This window comes from Magnolia sinica, chromosome 14 (assembly GCF_029962835.1).
Source record: "Magnolia sinica isolate HGM2019 chromosome 14, MsV1, whole genome shotgun sequence".
Taxonomy (NCBI): Eukaryota; Viridiplantae; Streptophyta; class Magnoliopsida; order Magnoliales; family Magnoliaceae; genus Magnolia; species Magnolia sinica.
Genome location: NC_080586.1, coordinates 11,422,898 through 11,441,597, shown reverse-complemented (window position 1 = coordinate 11,441,597; position 18,700 = coordinate 11,422,898). Strand labels below are relative to the sequence as shown.

General features: G+C 40.7%; 1 protein-coding gene across 4 annotated transcripts in view; it reads left to right on the top strand.

The window, feature by feature from the left end:
• Nucleotides 1–517: 517 nt before the first annotated feature.
• Nucleotides 518–18,700, top strand: part of LOC131225646 (protein TPR1) — a 31,085-nt gene continuing 12,902 nt past the window's right edge. For 2 of the 4 annotated variants that reach the window (XM_058221216.1, XM_058221215.1), the window contains exons 1-13: nucleotides 519–904; nucleotides 1,004–1,183; nucleotides 1,311–1,424; nucleotides 7,890–8,048; nucleotides 8,272–8,446; nucleotides 8,570–8,696; nucleotides 8,930–9,045; nucleotides 9,201–9,336; nucleotides 9,451–9,560; nucleotides 10,348–10,417; nucleotides 10,517–10,590; nucleotides 10,670–10,765; nucleotides 10,858–10,950. In XM_058221216.1, coding sequence (XP_058077199.1) covers nucleotides 825–904; nucleotides 1,004–1,183; nucleotides 1,311–1,424; nucleotides 7,890–8,048; nucleotides 8,272–8,446; nucleotides 8,570–8,696; nucleotides 8,930–9,045; nucleotides 9,201–9,336; nucleotides 9,451–9,560; nucleotides 10,348–10,417; nucleotides 10,517–10,590; nucleotides 10,670–10,765; nucleotides 10,858–10,950 — 1,530 coding nt within the window. In that variant the 5' untranslated portion in view covers nucleotides 519–824. Of the gene's footprint in view, nucleotides 905–1,003; nucleotides 1,184–1,310; nucleotides 1,425–7,889; nucleotides 8,049–8,271; nucleotides 8,447–8,569; nucleotides 8,697–8,929; nucleotides 9,046–9,200; nucleotides 9,337–9,450; nucleotides 9,561–10,347; nucleotides 10,591–10,669; nucleotides 10,766–10,857; nucleotides 10,951–18,700 lie in introns of all 4 variants that reach the window. The other 2 variants (XM_058221212.1, XM_058221213.1) reach the window with 2 other exon arrangements.

Genomic DNA, 18,700 nt, shown 5'->3' with positions numbered 1-18,700 from the left:
AATATATCAAACTTCTGACTATTTAAAGGTCTTTTTGACCGTCCATATTCGAAGAAAAGTCACAAGAAGAGTATTTAAAAATTGAAAATTTAAAATTCATTAGTTTATTTTACCATCGAAGGTAATGTCTGTCACACAAACGGTTTGGATCGTTTATAGATGCAGTCAATTTGAATGACTAAAGTCCAAACGTATCTAGACCAATACGTCGCGGATGTATTATAGAAAACTTCTCTGATCTATTCACAACCACCTCAAAATCCCGCGAGAATAATGACCCGAGAGAACTCCCGAAAAGCTATATTCCCACGTCTCGACACGTCATCTCTCGACATCGTGACCGATGTGGTGGACGTCAGGACGAATATCCATCCGATTTGAATTCGAGCCTTCGAATCCGTGAAAACCGACGCCTTTTTTCCACTCATAAGCCATGCTACTTCTCAGATACGCAGTCTTACTTATCACTGATAAGTCGGTCGGAAGATGGAGATAAAGGGAGACCCCCTGCAAAACGCATCGAAGAAAGCGAGACGAAGTCTCTCTCTCTCTCCCCTTTATCTTCTTCCGCAGCCTCCCTTTCTTCAGCTCTTGTTCAAGATGGGAGAAAAAACCCTAGAATCTTCTCGACCCAGGACGAATTTGCCCCCATAAACCGCTGAAATTACAACCCCACCCAACCCTCCTCCAACCCCTGTCCATCTCTCTTTCTCTCCTTCTCTGTCCGTCTCTCATTTCAGCTACGACTCCAATCTCTTCAAAACCCTAACCCTACCCCCGCCGATCCGCTTAACTTGCGCAGCTTAGCGCCCCGAGGCCCGAAGATGTCTTCTTTAAGCAGGGAATTGGTGTTTCTCATCCTGCAATTCCTGGACGAGGAGAAGTTCAAGGAGTCCGTACACAAGTGAGTACACCGGACGACTCTGTGTATTGGCTTTTGTTCTCGCTTCTCTTCTTATGCTTGGCCTAACACTGGGTTTCGGTGTGTTTTGGCCATGCGCAGGCTTGAACAGGAATCGGGATTCTTCTTCAACATGAAATACTTCGAGGAGAAAGCGCAGGCGGGAGAATGGGACGAGGTCGAGAAATATCTCTCCGGGTTTACGAAGGTGGATGACAACCGGTATTCGATGAAGATATTCTTTGAGATCCGGAAGCAGAAGTACCTTGAGGCCCTCGATCGGTGCGGATTCAATTTTTGCTCTTTATGGATAAATTTTGTGGGTTTTCTTGTTTTCTTTTAAAAGTTTTTTGGTGGGTTTTCTTGTTTATATGCGGATTTTTCATTATTCAATTTTTGGGTTTTTTAGGCACGATCGAGCGAAGGCCGTTGAGATATTAGTTAAGGATTTGAAGGTGTTCTCGACGTTTAATGAGGAATTGTATAAGGAAATTACACAGCTTTTGACGCTCGAAAATTTCAGGTATTATTTGCTGTTTAAGTGGTTGAAATTGGAATTGTTTAGTGTAAGTTATGAAATTTATGCCAAGCATTCATTAAGACCCTGTATGGAAAGATTGTTACAATAAAATGGGATTGTTGTCTTCAATTAAACTTGAAGGAATTAAAATAAAAGTTACTAGAATTCGTGGCGTCTAGCGAAAGAAAGGGGTGTAAATTTGCTTAACATGTGGTGGACTTTGATGGTCTTTTGTTTGAAGTGTAATGAACTCTTGATCAAGTCAACCAAAAACTCCTTGTGTTGAAAATGGTGGCAATGGGCATCCGGCTTGGTAGTTGAGATGGGAGTGTGCGTTCTAGGTTCTCCAGATGGAATAGCATAGCTGGTTATGGATGCCTTCTCTTGGAATGGCCTGAGCGAATATGCCCCAGTTTGGGGAGGTTTTAGTTTAACTAGAAAATAACCCAGGGAGGTTTAAGACAATTTTGTTTGAATGTAGCGAGCTTTACCATACTCATATTTGAGGTGAAAGCAGAAAGGTTTTGTTGCTGAAGGAATTGAAATCTCAAAGAACAAAGAGATATTGGGTAAGAAACGAATGCATTGCCTCTTGATCAATGGGAAGCTGACCCATGAGTGATATCCATGAAACCTACTGGTGGAGTCAGTCAAGCTTTACAATCTCAATATATCTCCCTCAGCCTCAATTATCCATTGCGGAACGTCACATTCCTCTTAGGCAATTTAACGTGGTTAAATTATTACCTCCAATCCATGGGGTATTGGAGTCTCCACAACCTTGCAGTCCTATTGGTGAATTAGGAGTCCTAAAGTTGACCCCAAATAGCTCGGATAAGGTTATGGTGATACTAAAGGAGAACTTCATTCAACATAGTAAGAAACACACAATGTTTGTCAAGCTATTGTATATAGGATATCCAACAAATATGAGGCCTTGGTACTCCTTCCTTGGCAAGAGTATGATTGAATCATTTGCGTAACAATGAATGTAGGACTCTAATTTCGTTGAGGGTAAAGGTGGACCTCAATTTTGCAAGTATCTCTTGGTTGCCTAAGGAATTGCATTTGATGATGATGTGGTCAGAAGAGGTCTTCGTTAATATTTTCAAACTCATCAAGATGGTCATGTTGTTTGCTTCATTTGAATTACCAACTTCAGATGGTCCAGAAAAAAAGAAGCTAGTTTGATGTCATTCTCACTGTTCCTTATAGCACCATTGATCTTGGCTCAACTACACTCCTATTTGAGCTTCTATATCAATGTTTAACTTCGATGGCCTCGTTGGAGGGGGCTGACCAATGATGATTTTTGGGTTTGAGTGAAGCATTGATTGTTGCTCTCCAGTCTCTCTTTAGATTTGGAATGGATACATTGCTAAAATTCTTTGACAGGAAATCCCGACCAACTACATGATACTGACATGGATAAAATAGGAAACTGGAGGATATACTTGATAGCATCAAGGAGTTTGTCAATTGAGGTAGCATTACAACAAATATTTGTTTATTTCCTCCTTCCAAATACCTCACTAGATGGTAGATACGACTGTGCTTTATAAGGGCCTATTTTGATTTTGGTAAGGTTGTGTTGGGACTAGCAATCCATGGTATGCTGTCAGAGCTAGCTGGTCATAGACATGCTGAGACCTGCTGTTGTTGACTGGTTGTTTAATCCTCTAGATTTTCAAATACCTTAGAACACGGGTATGATAGATTATGGCACATGTGGGGAACTTAAAGATTGGTTGGTGGCTTTATACATCTCTGCATGTTCACATTGACACATGGGCCACATTTTTTAGTGCCTAAAAATTGATGATGGTACATATGCATATGTGGAATGCTTGAACTTGGATGGTCGCACATGTAGCAAATTGGAACATGTCATGCATGTACTTGGATCAATATGATCCTCATGTGGACCAAAACCATATAGTGTCATTGACAAGCAGTGCTGAATTTTTAGGTGAAATGCAATGGAATTAAAGCTTCAAAATCTGGATTTTAGTGCCCCTAATGGATCTTTGTCCATGATCATGTCATGTTTCTGAAAAAACCACAAATATTACTTTTCTAAAGTATGCCTATATGCGGAAAAATCCACCCATTTTACCGTTGTCAATCTTTTAACTTATATAGCCTTTTCCCGATCAATCACATGTTTTGGAGGTTGGAGAAGCGCGTCAAATCCTCTTGTAGGGGCCGAGGGTCTCTTGTAGGCTCAGATGTCCATAGCCCTTTATTTTGGAATAGATCCTCTTGCTTGAGATAGTATCTACACATAAGGAGTTATGATTTCAGGTGATGTACCCGGTTTTGTGCTCGCCGGATCCCATGTTGAATCGTGTGGGCTTTGACGACCTTGATGAAACCCCCTACTCACCTAGCCACACCCTTTAGTGGCCATGTAGTAACCTTGTAAAGCAACTCAAAGTAGTATCAATAAGGAGCTTTTGCATCCATACATCTTCAGGTCAAGCAATTTGGCAGAGCTAGTGCAACTGCAAGCTTCTTCTAGTCTGGGCATGATGGGCCTGGGTGATCAAAGGCAAAAAAACACTAAGTTGGCCTCGATGATGGAGATTGTCCATCCTGACACCGAGTCAGGCCCCTCACAAGTTTTTTTTTTTTTTTTTTGTTTTGAAGATTACAAATTATATTAAAAGGGAGCCGTGGCAAACCCAAAAGAAACAAGAAACAACAAAACAAAAAGAAAGAAAAGACACAACTATACAACTCGAATCCAATGGAACCTAAAAGAAAGCCAACAGAGCTATACAATGAGAAACATGACCAAACTGCTAACTACAACAAGAGCTACAAACACGGAGGAACAACTAGGAACCCAACACCAAAACTATCCTAAGAGAGAGGACACTATAGAGACAATTTGAATGACACAAGCATGTCCAAGGACCTATATGGTCATGGCCAAGAAGCTAAGATCCTTGTATTATAACACTCACCTGAGGGACATTTTGTCCAATCTCAAGGTGCTTAAGGACAACAAAGGCAAACCTCACAAACCCATATGAATGAACGTGTTCCACACACATTAACTAGGACAATGAATGAATGAGAAATGCATGCATGAAAACTAGGCCAAAAGAGCAACCAAATATTGATTTTTTAGAGCACAATCCCAACAAGTAGTTCACCTCTCCACTAAAGGCACCCAATCCATTCTAATGGTCATATATCCATTACTAATTACCAAAAAATGCATTGGGTCCTGTGCACAAGGGGATTGAAAAACCATGAACATGTATGATTTAATTCAGGGGCATTTTCACACCGAGCTCGAGTGGGGTTGCTTGTTGGATGCAAGGGCACACTTGGGGTGGGTGCCGCCCATGGAGGAGGTCTCGTGTTCGAGACTCCTCACCGGGGGTGATTAATGCGCATTTCACACCAGGCTTGATTGAGGTAGCTCGTGGGATGCGGGGACACACTTGGGGTGGGCGGCCCATGTGAATTGGGGCCCACGAAGGGGGTTCGGCCGAGGTCCTAACCCATGCGATGTGGGGCCTGGGCTATGAGATAAAGGGATTAATTCGCCATACTTTAACAGTTCGAGCTTTTAGAGCAAGTGGTTAATTGTCCTGCATCAAATTGGTATCAGAGCAGGAGGTCTCGTGTTCGAGACTCCTTACTGGGGGTGATTAATGCAGGGGCATTTTCACACCGGGCTCGAGTGGGGTTGCTTGTTGGATGCAGGGGCACACTCGGGGTGGGTGCGGCCCATGGAGGAGGTCTCGTGTTCGAGACTCCTCACCGGGGGTGATTAATGCTCATTTCACACCAGGCTCAAGTGGGGTAGCCCGTGGGATGCGGGGACACACTTGGGGTGGGCGGCCCATGTGATTTGGGGCCTACGAAGGGGGTTCAGCCGAGGTCCTAACCCATGCGATGTGGGGCCTGGGCTATGAGATAAAGGGATTAATTCGCCATACTCTAACAGTTCGAGCTTTTAGAGCAAGTGGTTAATTGTCCTGCATCAAATTGGTATCAGAGCAGGTGGTCTCGTGTTCGAGACTCCTTACTGGGGGTGATTAATGCAAGGGCATTTTCACACCGGGCTCGAGTGAGGTTGCTTGTTGGATGCAGGGGCACACTCGGGATGGGTGCGGCCCATGGAGGAGATCTCGTGTTCGAGACTCCTCACCGGGGGTGATTAATGCGCATTTCACACCAGGCTCGAGTGGGGTAGCCCGTGGGATGCGGGGACACACTTGGGGTGGGCGGCCCATGTGATTTGGGGCCCACGAAGGGGGTTCGGCCGAGGTTCTAACTCATGCAATGTGGGGCCTGGGCTATGAGATAAAGGGATTAATTCGCCATACTCTAATAGTTCGAGCTTTTAGAGCAAGTGGTTAATTGTTCTACATCATGATTACTCCGACTACTTGTCACGACACTACTTTGCCCATAATCCAAACAACTCTTATAATGCTTTCTAAACTTGAGAAAAGAGCATCTTTCAATCAAGTCGGCAATTGAGATGGCATAACAAATATCAACTTGTAAAAGAAATTCCAAGTAGCCATAGTTGAGATGCAATTGAGGAATAATGTTAAATTCCCAAAGATGATTCAATGTTGAGATCTTGTGGCCCATGATGGATGTCCACTGAAAGGCCGCTACTTGAGGTTGGATTGGGCACATCCAAACCTTTGCACGAGGAGAATCCAACCATTTGCCAATGGCCCGACCTTAATGAAAGCTTCGGTGAAAGGAAATGTGTGAATGGAAGGAGCCCAAACTCTTTCATGCATCTATTCAAGGGAATCCTTGTATTCTCTAATACTTCCAAGCAAATCCTCAAAGGATTCAACCTCGTAGTGGTAAGGTTTATAAAAATATTGCTTTGTATTATTTGTTGTCAAGGATCTCATGGTGGTCTTTGATTAGAAATATGTTGCTGCTTGCAGCTTGTTTGGATTGGTAGAAACCAAAACATGGATATGAAAGCTTCATGTCACTTAGGAGGATACAGAAATGTGTGGAAAAGAATCCAATTTAACCGGTTTGTTTTAGCACAAGTAATTTCAATGGAAATGTCAAAAGGTCAATGGTAAAAAAGTGAGAGCTCTCTGTTGTATCCATGGATATATATATATATATATATTGGAAGGAAATGGAATCACCATTTTTCAAGGAAAACCGTGGAAATGGAAATCTATCTCCACAAATGAATTTGCTTTTGCAAATACGGGAAAATGTCACATGTGGAAATGAATTTTCCACCATTTTTGAGAGGATTCAACCAATCTAAACAGCCTCTAAATTGCATTTGTTAGGACCTCTTGGCTAGGAGATGTCCTCTAACCACAATTCCTACTTAGACCTTGCCCTTTCTCGGTTCCCTATTTTGAGCGAATCCCCTTGGAGAAAGTTGTTCGTACCCCCCCTCGGACCCATCATTTTCTAACAGCCTGTTTTGGATTACCAATACCACAATAATGTGCTGTAATGTGTGGTAAATGAGGTGATGATTATCACTATTACAGTAGTCGGAAGTAAAACAGGGTAACGACCGTATGCAATACTTCTCTTGTAGCTCTATGTCCGACTTGTAAAGTACTTTCCCTGGTTATATACACATGATGTATGTCCTATATCCACACCGTCTATCCATTTTATCATTTCAGGTTATGTCCTGAAAAATGAGGACGATCCAAAGCTCAAGTGAACCACACCCCAAAAAGCATTGGGGACAATGACGCCCATCATTTCAGGGCATGTCCCCAAAAATGAGGAAGATCCAAAGCTCAAGTGAACCACACCACAAAAAGCATTGGGGACAATGATGCCCACTGTTGAAACCTTCCTAGTGCCCACAAGGATGTTTATTTGCCATCCAACTTGTTCATAAGGTCAAACAAACCTAGATGAAGGGAAAACACAAATAGCAGCTGTTTGGGAGGTATATGGAGGGCTTAGGATGATTTTGTAATGCATTTATACAATGTAAAGCCTCAACGTGTATTACATTAACCAGGTTTAGAGTTGCTGTATTACATTAACCATGTTCCAGCAATTTTTATCCTCTCTTGTAGGGAAACCTTGGTTCTGTTTCTTATTGATTTTTATTTATGATTTTTTCATAAGCTGACCCCATCTAGTTAGGATAAGGCTTAGATGATGATGCTGATGATATTTTCATAAACATTTTCTTCTTCCTTCAATAAACAACTCAATTTCCACATGAAGAGATACTAATTGAATATGTATCCGTTGAACTTGGAACTGATAGATTCTATCTGATATTGCTTGCAAGACTAGTCCTATTTCTTCAATTCAATCCTTCTTTTTTTTTTTTTTTTCCAGGCTGATTAGCAACTTTATTTGTGCTCTTTGTTTTTGATGTCACAACTTTCTTTCTTTTCCTTGAATGCTGGGAAAATTAATAATGTAAGCATGAAAAGTTATTATTATTATTAATTTTCTTTTCTCTGATTGTAGGGAAAATGAACAGTTATCAAAGTATGGTGACACTAAATCAGCTCGAAGCATTATGCTGATTGAGCTTAAAAAATTGATAGAAGCAAATCCTCTTTTTCGAGAAAAGCTGGCGTTCCCCACTTTAAAAGCATCAAGATTGCGAACTCTAATTAATCAAAGGTAAAGAGTCTTCATTTTTTGTAAGCTTTCAGACAATCTTGAGTGGTGGTGCTTCATGGTTTATTTAGGTTTGTCAGACCCACCCAGTTTACTTTTACTAAAAGATGTGCACTATTTTCATTCTGATCGGCATTGCTAGCTGCTATATCTGCATGGTATTTGGTCAATCAAGGTCGTCCATTGTTTGGTTGGCTGCTGAAGTTCTATTTGATCGTCTGTGCAGTTTGAACTGGCAGCATCAGCTCTGTAAGAATCCAAGGCCTAACCCCGATATCAAGACCTTATTCACAGACCATACATGTGCACCTACAAATGGAGCTCGTGCTCCAACACCGGTCCCTGTACCACTTACAGCAGTTGCCAAGACTGCTACCTACACACCCCTTGGAGCACATGGAGTACGATGTTACTTTTTCTTTTTTGAAAAGCAGTCTGATGTGGCTTATCTCAGATGTTTTGATTTTCTCAGAAGGAGAGCTTTAGATGCTTACATTGATATATCACTGGTTTATTGGATGCAGCCTTTCCCACCTGCTGCAGCAGCTGCAAGTAATGCTTTAGCTGGCTGGATGGCAAATGCTGCTGCTTCCTCATCCGTTCAATCTGCTGTTGTTGCTGCTTCGTCAATACCTGTTCCTCCAAATCAAGGTCAGAATTTTAAAGTTGTCATAATTTGCTTTATAGTCTGTTTGGTTTTTTCCATTTAGAGAAAGAAAATGTGATTGAATAGTTGATATGCTTTAAATGCCAAAGGGTTATTGAAGAAAATGCATGGATTAATTGAATCCTTACATGGAGCCTTTTTTTCTGGCCACTGCAATTTATCATCATAGATTAAGTGCTTAGAGAGTATGGGCAATCGTTATGTCTCTTTTCCACAGTTTCCATTTTGAAACGTCCAAGAACTCCTCCAAATGGACTAGGTATGGTTGATTATCAAAGTACTGATTCTGAACAACTAATGAAGCGACTGAGGTCTGCTGCACCCGTTGATGAGGTAAGTCTGAATGGTTCAGAATTCTGTTGAGCATTCTGAAATGTGTGCATGCTTTTTATGGTTATGGTACTGAGATTTGAGTTATTTTATTGTTGCTGGTGTTCAGAGCTTGATAGTGCATAGCAATTGTGTGAGTTTTTGTCCTGTTTTTTCAGGTTACATATCCAACTCCTCTTCCACAAACTTCTTGGTCATCGGATGATCTGCCAAGAGCAGTAGCCTGTACCATAAATCAAGGATCGAGTGTCACAAGCATGGATTTCCATCCTTCTCATCAGACTTTACTTCTTGGTATGGATGTCAAATCTTGTGCCTCAGCAAATGCAAAGAGCAGATCATCCTGAGATTATAGATATATTAGCATGCAAACATGGTTCTTTTTAACCTGGTTCTTTCTTTGAACAGTTGGTTCTAGCAATGGTGAAATTTCACTTTGGCAAATTGGGTTACGAGAGAGGTTGGCATCTAAACCATTCAAGATTTGGGACACGTCATCTTGTTCATTGCCATTTCAGGTTCTTATCACTTCTTATCTTTGGGAACTTCATAAAGAAGATTTATTTAATTATTTGGCAGTACAATTTCAAGATAAGAACAAACTTTATTTTCATTTATCTTATTCCTAGAATGCATTTGTTTCCTTTTACATTCATCATCATCTAAGCCTTATCCCACGTAATTGGGGTTGGCTGCATGAATCCTATTCTGCCATTCTGCTCTATCAAGGGCCATATTTTCATTTAAACCATATGTCATCAAGTCTTTCTTACTACCTACATCGTTGTTATTTTGGGCCTTCCCCTCTCCTTTGTAGAGCCTTCAAACTTGTACCAACTCACTCCTAAATAGTGTGGTTCTTGGTATCCATTGCACATGACCAAACCATCTAACGCTATTGTCCCTTATGTTATTACGTATTGGTGCCACTCCTAAGTTCCGTTGAATGCATTCATTTCTAATTTTATACTTATTCGTCTTGCTGCTCATCCATCTCAACTTATTCATTTCAGCTACACATCCTATTAACATGTTGTTCCTTAACTGCCCAACATTCTGTCCCACTTATCCATCTCTTACATTATGTGTGCAAATACTATTTCTAGATGGAAGGCATGAAGCTGAACTTTGACATTCCAATTAGTGTTTTGTTTTAGCCTTGGCAATAAAGTCTACTATAGAGGGAATCTTTTATTAAGCTGTAGTCCAGTCTTTGCTCTTTATATAAGGACATCATTTATAGCTATATCATTTGGTCTATTAATAATTTTTTATGCATTGATGTTCTCTTCCTGAAATTTACAGGCTGCAATTGGCAAAGATCCATCAATATCTATTAGTCGAGTAACTTGGAGTCCAGATGGAAGTTTGATGGGTATGTGTCCCCTATATAGTGGACTAGGTCGTGTCCTGTTAATATTTATGTACATTTTGCTGATGAAAACAAATGAACATTCTTATTTTCTTGTTTCAGGCATTGCATTTACAAAGCACTTGATTCATTTATATGCTTATCAAGGAACTAATGATCTACGCCAGCATCTAGAGGTGGGTTGCAAGTTTTTGCTGCCTGACGAACAAGGGAACAAACTATAACTACAATATGACTTCTTTTTTTTTTTGGCAGATTGATGCTCATGTTGGCAAAGTCAATGACCTAGCATTCTCTCATCCAAATAAACAGCTGTGTGTCGTAACTTGTGGAGATGATAAGCTGATAAAGGTGTAACCATGAAATCTCTCTTAGTTTTTGCCTTCGCCTAACCATCTCATGTTTTTTCATTTTCACTAAGTGAAGAGGTACATGTTTTCTAGGTGTGGGATTTGAATGGACGGAGGCTTTATAACTTTGAAGGGCATGATGCACCTGTTTATTCTGTTTGCCCTCATCACAAGGAGAGCATTCAGGTACAAGAGTTTTCTGATTTTGTGTTCATGACATGTATCACAGATATAGGTTGTCTTTTCCATGTTCAAATTATTTCTGAATTCTGAAACCACTGTAAAGTTGCATAACAGAAGTCTTTTTCCCTGCCCGTGTCTGGAAGGTTGAAACCAAGAACTAAAATTAAAAGTCTAACTTACATCTAGGACTTCTCAATAAGAAACCATTAGGATCTCATACATTTGTGTGCTTCCAGATCAGCCCCCGCTCCACCCCCTGCCCCCCTTTTGGAAGTAAAGATGGGAAGCCACTCTGCTTCCATTTGTACTCTCACAGGAGTCAAGGCAATCATGGGTGGAGAACAGATTCATGTACTATATTGTACAATAAGCATTCATTGTCTTTGTTAAAATATGAAGTTTGACTGTAGTTGAACATTCTTTTGTTCCATCTAATGATTATTTCTGTTTAAATATAGCAATTCCCTTACCAAGAAGAGATTTTCTTGTTGAGAATGGTAAAACTTTTCACGTATAAAAGAAAAGGGAAAGCCAACTACCTGCTAGAAGTTGAGATATTATGTTTGCATTAACTAGAAGTGAGGGGTTTCTCCCCAATGCATGCAATTGCCAAAGGATTAAGTGAGAAAACTCCATAGGATTTTCCTGAATAAAGGATGAAATTACAAGAATGCCAGTATAGGAAAAACATAGAATATAGAGGTCTAACACCCTTCGAGTTGTCCCTCAAAGATCATGAAGGAAAGCTGGTGAACAGGGAACATATGGTGCTAATGAGAAAAGTTAGTGAAAATGCTAGTATGCTGCGTGGAAGAGGAAATGTATGTGGGGGTATGGATGATTCACAGTTGTGTGTGGAACACACTACAGTTTTCTCTCTAAATGAATTGGAAACCGATCTAAAATCTTTTCCAGGCACGTAGAACACAGTTAACTGCAACCAGAAGATATGGCTTGGTTACATGCCTTCAACACTGGATATAGTCATAGTGGATAGCTTCTTCGATGAAACAAGAGAGAGCAGTGCCCAACAATGATGCCCATTATGTGTTTTCCCTGATCCCAGCTATTAACAACTATGAGTAAAATGCTGCAAAGAATGCGTGGTAACATGAGTCCTAATAGATCAGTGAGTCCTATTTGGATTGGTGGAAACGAAAACATGGATATGGAAAACCAAACACTATTTCAAAGGAAAGGGAAATGTGTAGAAAAGAATCCACATCACATCACATCTGTGATTTCTATGGATTTCCACATCTCATTTCCACAGTTTTCCATTGTTTTCTACCGATCTAAACACCCCTTGTTGGTTATAATGCCCATGTGTGCAATGCATGCTCGCAACAAAACGTACTCTTGAGAAAGAGTGCAAGTCCTTGAAATGTGAGTAATGAGCTCGTCCGAAGGCTGTGTGATGAGGACATCATGCACATATGCACGCCCCCCATCCTATGCATGTACTTAAGGAGGAGGAGGGCCTCACTATCGATCTGGATCGACGACGACATCTATGGAAGACCTCCTATTTAGGGGGCTGTGCTATGGAGCATTGGAGTGGACCCGATCATCATGTGAATTCCACCATTAGATCTCATGATCGTGGCCCACTACCCTAAATGATCTAGGATTTTGAGTTTTGGTTATTATCATTATTAGAAACTTCATGAATGGTTTTGATTGCGTTGATTAGTTGCTATTTTTGTTACTTCGTCTCTAAGTATTAGTGTGCACACACGGCGCGGCTTTTGGGGTTTAGGGTTTTCTTATAAATAAGCAACCTTATGTAGGTTTATTTTTCATTGAAGTTTATGAATAAAATTCTGCGTTTTTTTTTCTTCTCTAGTTCTCCGAGTTGAAGAATCTAATTGGGTGCGAAACCCTCCCTTCTTTGAAGCGCTAACTACTGTGGTGCGAAACCACAGCCATCCCAAATCGTCCCTACCTCCTACACTCCACATCCATCATCTCCCACAGCCATCCCATCTTCAAATCCACCCCCCTTTGTACCCAAGTTCTCCTCTACAGTAGATTTTCAGATCCTTGCCCTCCAGGGGGGCTGAAACTTCGGCGGGGCAACATGCACAAACCGGACAGCGGATTGACGTGGGATTTGGTGTGTGAGTGGGCCACCCCTGGCTGACCACACCCTAGGTGGCCGTTTCCAGTTTCGTGAGCCCCACACACGTGCAGACAGGAACCACGCACGTGCGTCTAGGCCGAACTGCTGTCCACACGTGTGGAACTGTCTCAGGTTCTTCTCTCTCCTCTCTTGCCTTACATCTCTAACCCTAACCCTAGATAATCCTAAATTTCAAGTTTTTTCCCACTTTTGCAAACCCTAGACTTTCTTCAAATTGAAACAGGGTGAATCTCTTGAATCGGGGAATAATCCTTTGCAAGAGTGGATGAATCTACACTCCTTTGGGTATAATTGTTTGGTTTACAATTTTATTTGATCCAGCCCTAACGTGTGTAGGCTTGGACCCTCATAGATTCCACTTGTTGGATGTTTGATCGTATGTGGGACGTGGAATTTTGTGATTGTTTAAAATTAGTATGATCTGAAGCTTGAAATCTTGCATGTCATATTTAATTTCATGTCTTGCATCAAATTTGGTATCAAAGCTTAGGGTTTTCATTAGGTAATGCATTGCATTTTTAGGGTTTAGTCTATTCACGTCTATTTTGCATCAAGTCTCATCATATAGGGCTGTTTAGGACCCATCATTCACAACATGGACTGCTGAATTTTTTGTTGTCAGAAAATCTCCAATTTTCATATTTGAATTTTCTGTTAACGAACTATTTGGGCAGTTATGTTGCTGAAATTTTAGTAGTGTTGTGTTGTTTCCCTCATATAGAGTCCTATAGGATCATTTAGTCCCATTTAGACGCATATAGTGTATTAGAGGGTCTTTGAGTTGAGTAGTTGTATGCCCACACGTACTGTTCGTGGTTTTGGCTTGCACCCTACACTAAACATGGAGCAATTGCAAGAGTTAATGAACAATATTATTCGACAGATTGAGTCTTTGGGTAGGCGCTTAGAACAACGTATTGACCAACGCTTTGAACAGCTTAATGTGCGTGTTACCCAACTAGAGACCTCCGCCCGAGCAAATCCCACCATGGAGGAAGATGCCCGATCTCAGGCAAGAAGTTAGGAGGATAGACAAAGGAATAGAGGTGGTTAAAGAATTGGTCATGGGCGCGCACCCGTGCACCCACCTCGCGAGGGGCATCATGATCATTATGATCCAGATGCGCGACTCCTCTAGGGAGTTAGAGTGGAGGCCCCTACGTTTGATGACCACTTGGACCCTAAAGCTTTTCTAGATTGGTTGGTGGATATGGATCACTATTTTTAGTGGTACGACATGTCGGATGCTCTTCGAGTCCGATTTGCTAAGATGAAGCTTGTGGGCCAATCAAAGAGGTTTTGGGCTACTATGGAGCGAAAAAAAGAAAGGTCGAGGGAGCCCCTAATAGTCCATTGGGGAGAAATGAAAGAAGCTCTTAAGAAAAAGTACCTTCCTTTCTTTTATCACTTGAGGTTGGTTGAAGAATGATAATCTCTTTGACAATGTTCCATGAGTGTGGCTGAATACATTGAGAAGTTCGAAGAGTATTTGACCCGGTGTGAAGTTGATGAGGATCCCTTACTCATTCTTACTCGATTTAAGACGGGCCTCTGTTCTCACATTAAGAGAGTTGCTCGCTAAGGACAGACACTCTTGAATAAATGTATCAAGTAGTATTGGAGGTCGAGCAATACCTCAAAACACCTATGGAAAAGCGGTTTGAGCCTCGCCATTCTGGCACTAAGGCTAACCCTTCTGGGGCTAAGCTTAGCACTGGATATCAATACAAGCCTTACAGTAGTGTTCAATCTGGGCCCAAGGATGATAAGGGTAAAGGAGTTATCGGGTCTAGCTCGCGTAAAAGTGATACGACTAGGTGTTTTAGATGTCAGGAGTTTGGTCACTTTACCTACCAGTGTGGCACGAGAGAGGGCACCAAGGTGTTTCTTATTGATGGGCAAGTAAAAGTAGTGCACCCAAAAAGTAATGGTGAGGAGGAAGAATATGAGCTAGCAGAAACCCCTAGTGATGAGGAAGAGGGAGCGCAAGAGTTTGCGACCCTTGCAGTTGTGCGTGCGCCTTTGCACAAGTAAAGAATACCGACGATTGGCACAACACGGCCCTCTATACTCACGCAAAATGTGGTGATAAGAGCTGCAAGATGATCGTGGATAGTGGTAGTTGTACCAACGTGGCATCAACTGACACTGTGAGGGCTTGAAGCTTGAAGCCCATCCTCAACCCTATAGTGTCTTGGGTTGATGAAACTTCCAGTCCAGTCTCGCACCGTTGTCTTGTTCCTATTCAATTTGGATCATATAAAGCCACACTTTTGTGTGATGTTGTTCCTAGGAAGCCTATTGATCTTGTCCCTATGTTGTTGTCCCATAGGTTATTAGAGTCTGCAGAGTCCTTTGTACATCACATTCATTCATTGCATTAAGAAATCAGGCGAAAGATCAATACTAGTAATGAACATTACAAAATTTCTACATACCAACATAAACGATTCAAGAAATTCAATGTAGGGAACTCTGTGATGGTCCGCATCAGGCCAGAGCAGTACTCTCATGGAGTCGTTCGTAAATTACACACACGTAACGCTGGACCATTCAAAATTATAAAACGAAACGGTCTCAATGCGTATGTGGTAGATCTTTTACCTTCCATAGGAATTAGTTCCACATTCAATGTAGAGGATGTAGTTGCATTTCAGGGGACCACTAATACATTGTCCAGCCTTGCACCGAACCATCCTGATTCCTCAGACTTTTTCCTTGATTCATGGCCTCTTTCCGATCCATCTTCCTAGCCTCTACCTCTTATACCTACCATTCCCACACCCAGAGAGGAGATAGATGATATTCTAGACCATCAGATAGTATCGACGTCGGACGACGGATTTCAAAAGTTCCTGGTCAAGTGGAAGTCACGCCCAACTTCAAACAGTGCGTGACTCATTGAGGAGGAGCTTCAGAGACTTGATCCTTACATCTTGGAGTGGTTTACGAGTTTTATTTCGCCAGTGGCGAAATCTTTGTAGCCGGGGAGAGTTGATGGGGACATCATGTGCACGCTCACACCCCTCACGTTACGCACATACTCAAGGAGGAGGAATGCCTCACTATCGATCTAGATCGACGACAACATTTATGGAAGACCTCTTAGTTAGGGGGTTGTGTTATGGAGCATTGGAGTGGACCCGATCATCATAGGGATTCCACCATTGGATCTCATGATCGTGGCACACTACCCTAAATGATTTAAGATTTTGAGTTTTGGTTACTATCGTTATTAGAAACATCATGAACAGTTTTAATTACGTTGATTAGTTGTTATTTTTGTTACTTCGTTTCTAAGTAAGTGTGCACACATGGCGCGACTTTTGGGGTTTAGGGTTTTCTTATAAATAGGCAACCCCATGTAGGTTTTTTTTCATTCAAATTTATGAATAAAATTCTGTGTTTTTTTCTTCCCTATTCCTCGAAGTTGAAGAAGCTAATTGGGTGTGAAACCCTCCCTTCTTCGAAGGGCTAACTACTGTGGTACGAACCCACAATCATCCCAAATCATTCCCACTTCCTACACCCCACATTCATCATCTCCCATAGCCTTTCCATATTCAGATTTATCTTTCTTTGTACCCAAATTCTCCTTTACAACATATTTTCAGATTCTGGCCCACCAGGGGCCGAAACTTCGGCGGAGCACCACGCACATACTGGACTGCGGATCGACGTGAAACTTGGCGTGAGGGTGGACCTCCCCTGGCCGACCAACCCCTAGCTGGCAGTTTCCAGTTTCGTGGGCCCCACACACGTGCAGATAGGAACCCACGCACGTGCGTCTGGGCTGAGCTATTGTCCACACGTGTGGACTGTCTTAGGTTATTCTATCCCCCATTTCACTCCTCTCTCGCTTAAATCTCTAACCCTAATCTTAAATAATCCCAAATTCTAAGTTTTTCCATCTTTTGCAAACCCTAGACTTTCCCCGAATTGGAACGTGGTGAATCTCTTAAATTGGGGAACAATCCTTGGCAAGAGTGGATGAATCTTACACTCCTTTGGGTATTGTTTGGTTTATAATTTTATTTGATCCAGCCCTAAATGTGTGTAGGCTTGGACCCCCCGTAGATTTCCCCTGTTGAATTTTTGATCGTTTGCGGGACGTGGAATTTTGCGACTATTTAAAATTGGTATGATCTAAAGCTTGAAATCTTGCATGTCATATTTAATTTCATGTCCTGCATGCATCATTGTGAGTCAACTTTGCCCGTCCCTCTTCCTAAACTTCTGTACCTAGAAATCCACTTGATATTATCAGTGATTCTTGAAAAACATCTGATTTTTTGGAGTTGTTACTGAAATTTGTCTCCTTGCCTGTTATTGGGGTATGTGAAAAGTGAAAACATGCCCTGGAAGGGCATAGTATGCCTTATACTCTTTGTATGCCATTTCTTCCTATATTTCAATTTCTTCTTGCACCCTTAATCCATGCATTTAGTTTGGTGATTCATAGCTAACATTAAACATTCTTCTCCCACATCATTTTATTGTTTTATGTTGATGATATAGTTATTGCAAGGGATGTTTCATTTGTAGTCACAGGTAGTGCCGCCTTGATTAGTTTCATTCCTCTTGAAGTTCTTGATAAATGTTTCTTCATGTGGTTGCTTGTTTGTCTAGTTGAGTCTTCTTTCCTTGCTAGGATATAGTTGTGTGATGGTGTTAAATATCTCGTTTCCTTGCATGCAAAGTTGATTTTTGGCATTAGAAGCATGTGGTTGCTTGTTTCTATAGTTCAATCTTTCTTTCCTTGCTAAGACATAGTTGTGTCATAGATGGGAGAATAATATTTTATCCTTTTTGTTGGCAACCTTATATATTGAATTTGATTAGTGGAACGGATTATATATCTCGTTTCCCTTGCATGCAAGTTGATTTTTGGCATTGGAGTTGATCAATATACTGTTTCCACAAATCTCTCTTTGATCCAATGATTCAAGTATTGGTAACAATGCATATATCACACACTTGGGATACGGAGACATCGGTATCTCGTGTATCACATAATGTATCGCCTATTTTGGAAACATTGAGAAGTTGGTTGAATTGTTAAGGGGATGTTAAAAAGACATTATTACACACTTAGAACTCAAAAGATCACAAAAAATAAGTAAACATAATAAGTTTCCTATATATAGAGGGTCCTAAACTATGCACTTTCTCACAAAAGTGATGCAATTATATTCAAGATCACTTCATACAATTTATAAATCCTAGAAGGCATGTATGAACAACCACATTAGCTAAAAATAATATTAGGAACAAGAAACAAAGAAACAATATTATCTCAAATATTTTCGTATTTTTTAAATTATTTTTAAATTTAAATTTAAAATAATGAATAAAAATCACTAAAGTTTCTATAATTTATTAGAAAATTCATTGTACTAAATACTTGCACTAAATATGTCCAACAATATACAATGCATTTATTTTAAAAAATATTTTTTAGTTTTTTGAATATATATTTTTTAAAAATTAAAATTTATTTTTGAAAGTGACTAAATGGGTGTGGCTGATGTTGACATTAGCATGTGCTCATAAATACATAAATATTAGGCACAAATAACATTAGGTCAATCTAAATTAAAAAAAATATTA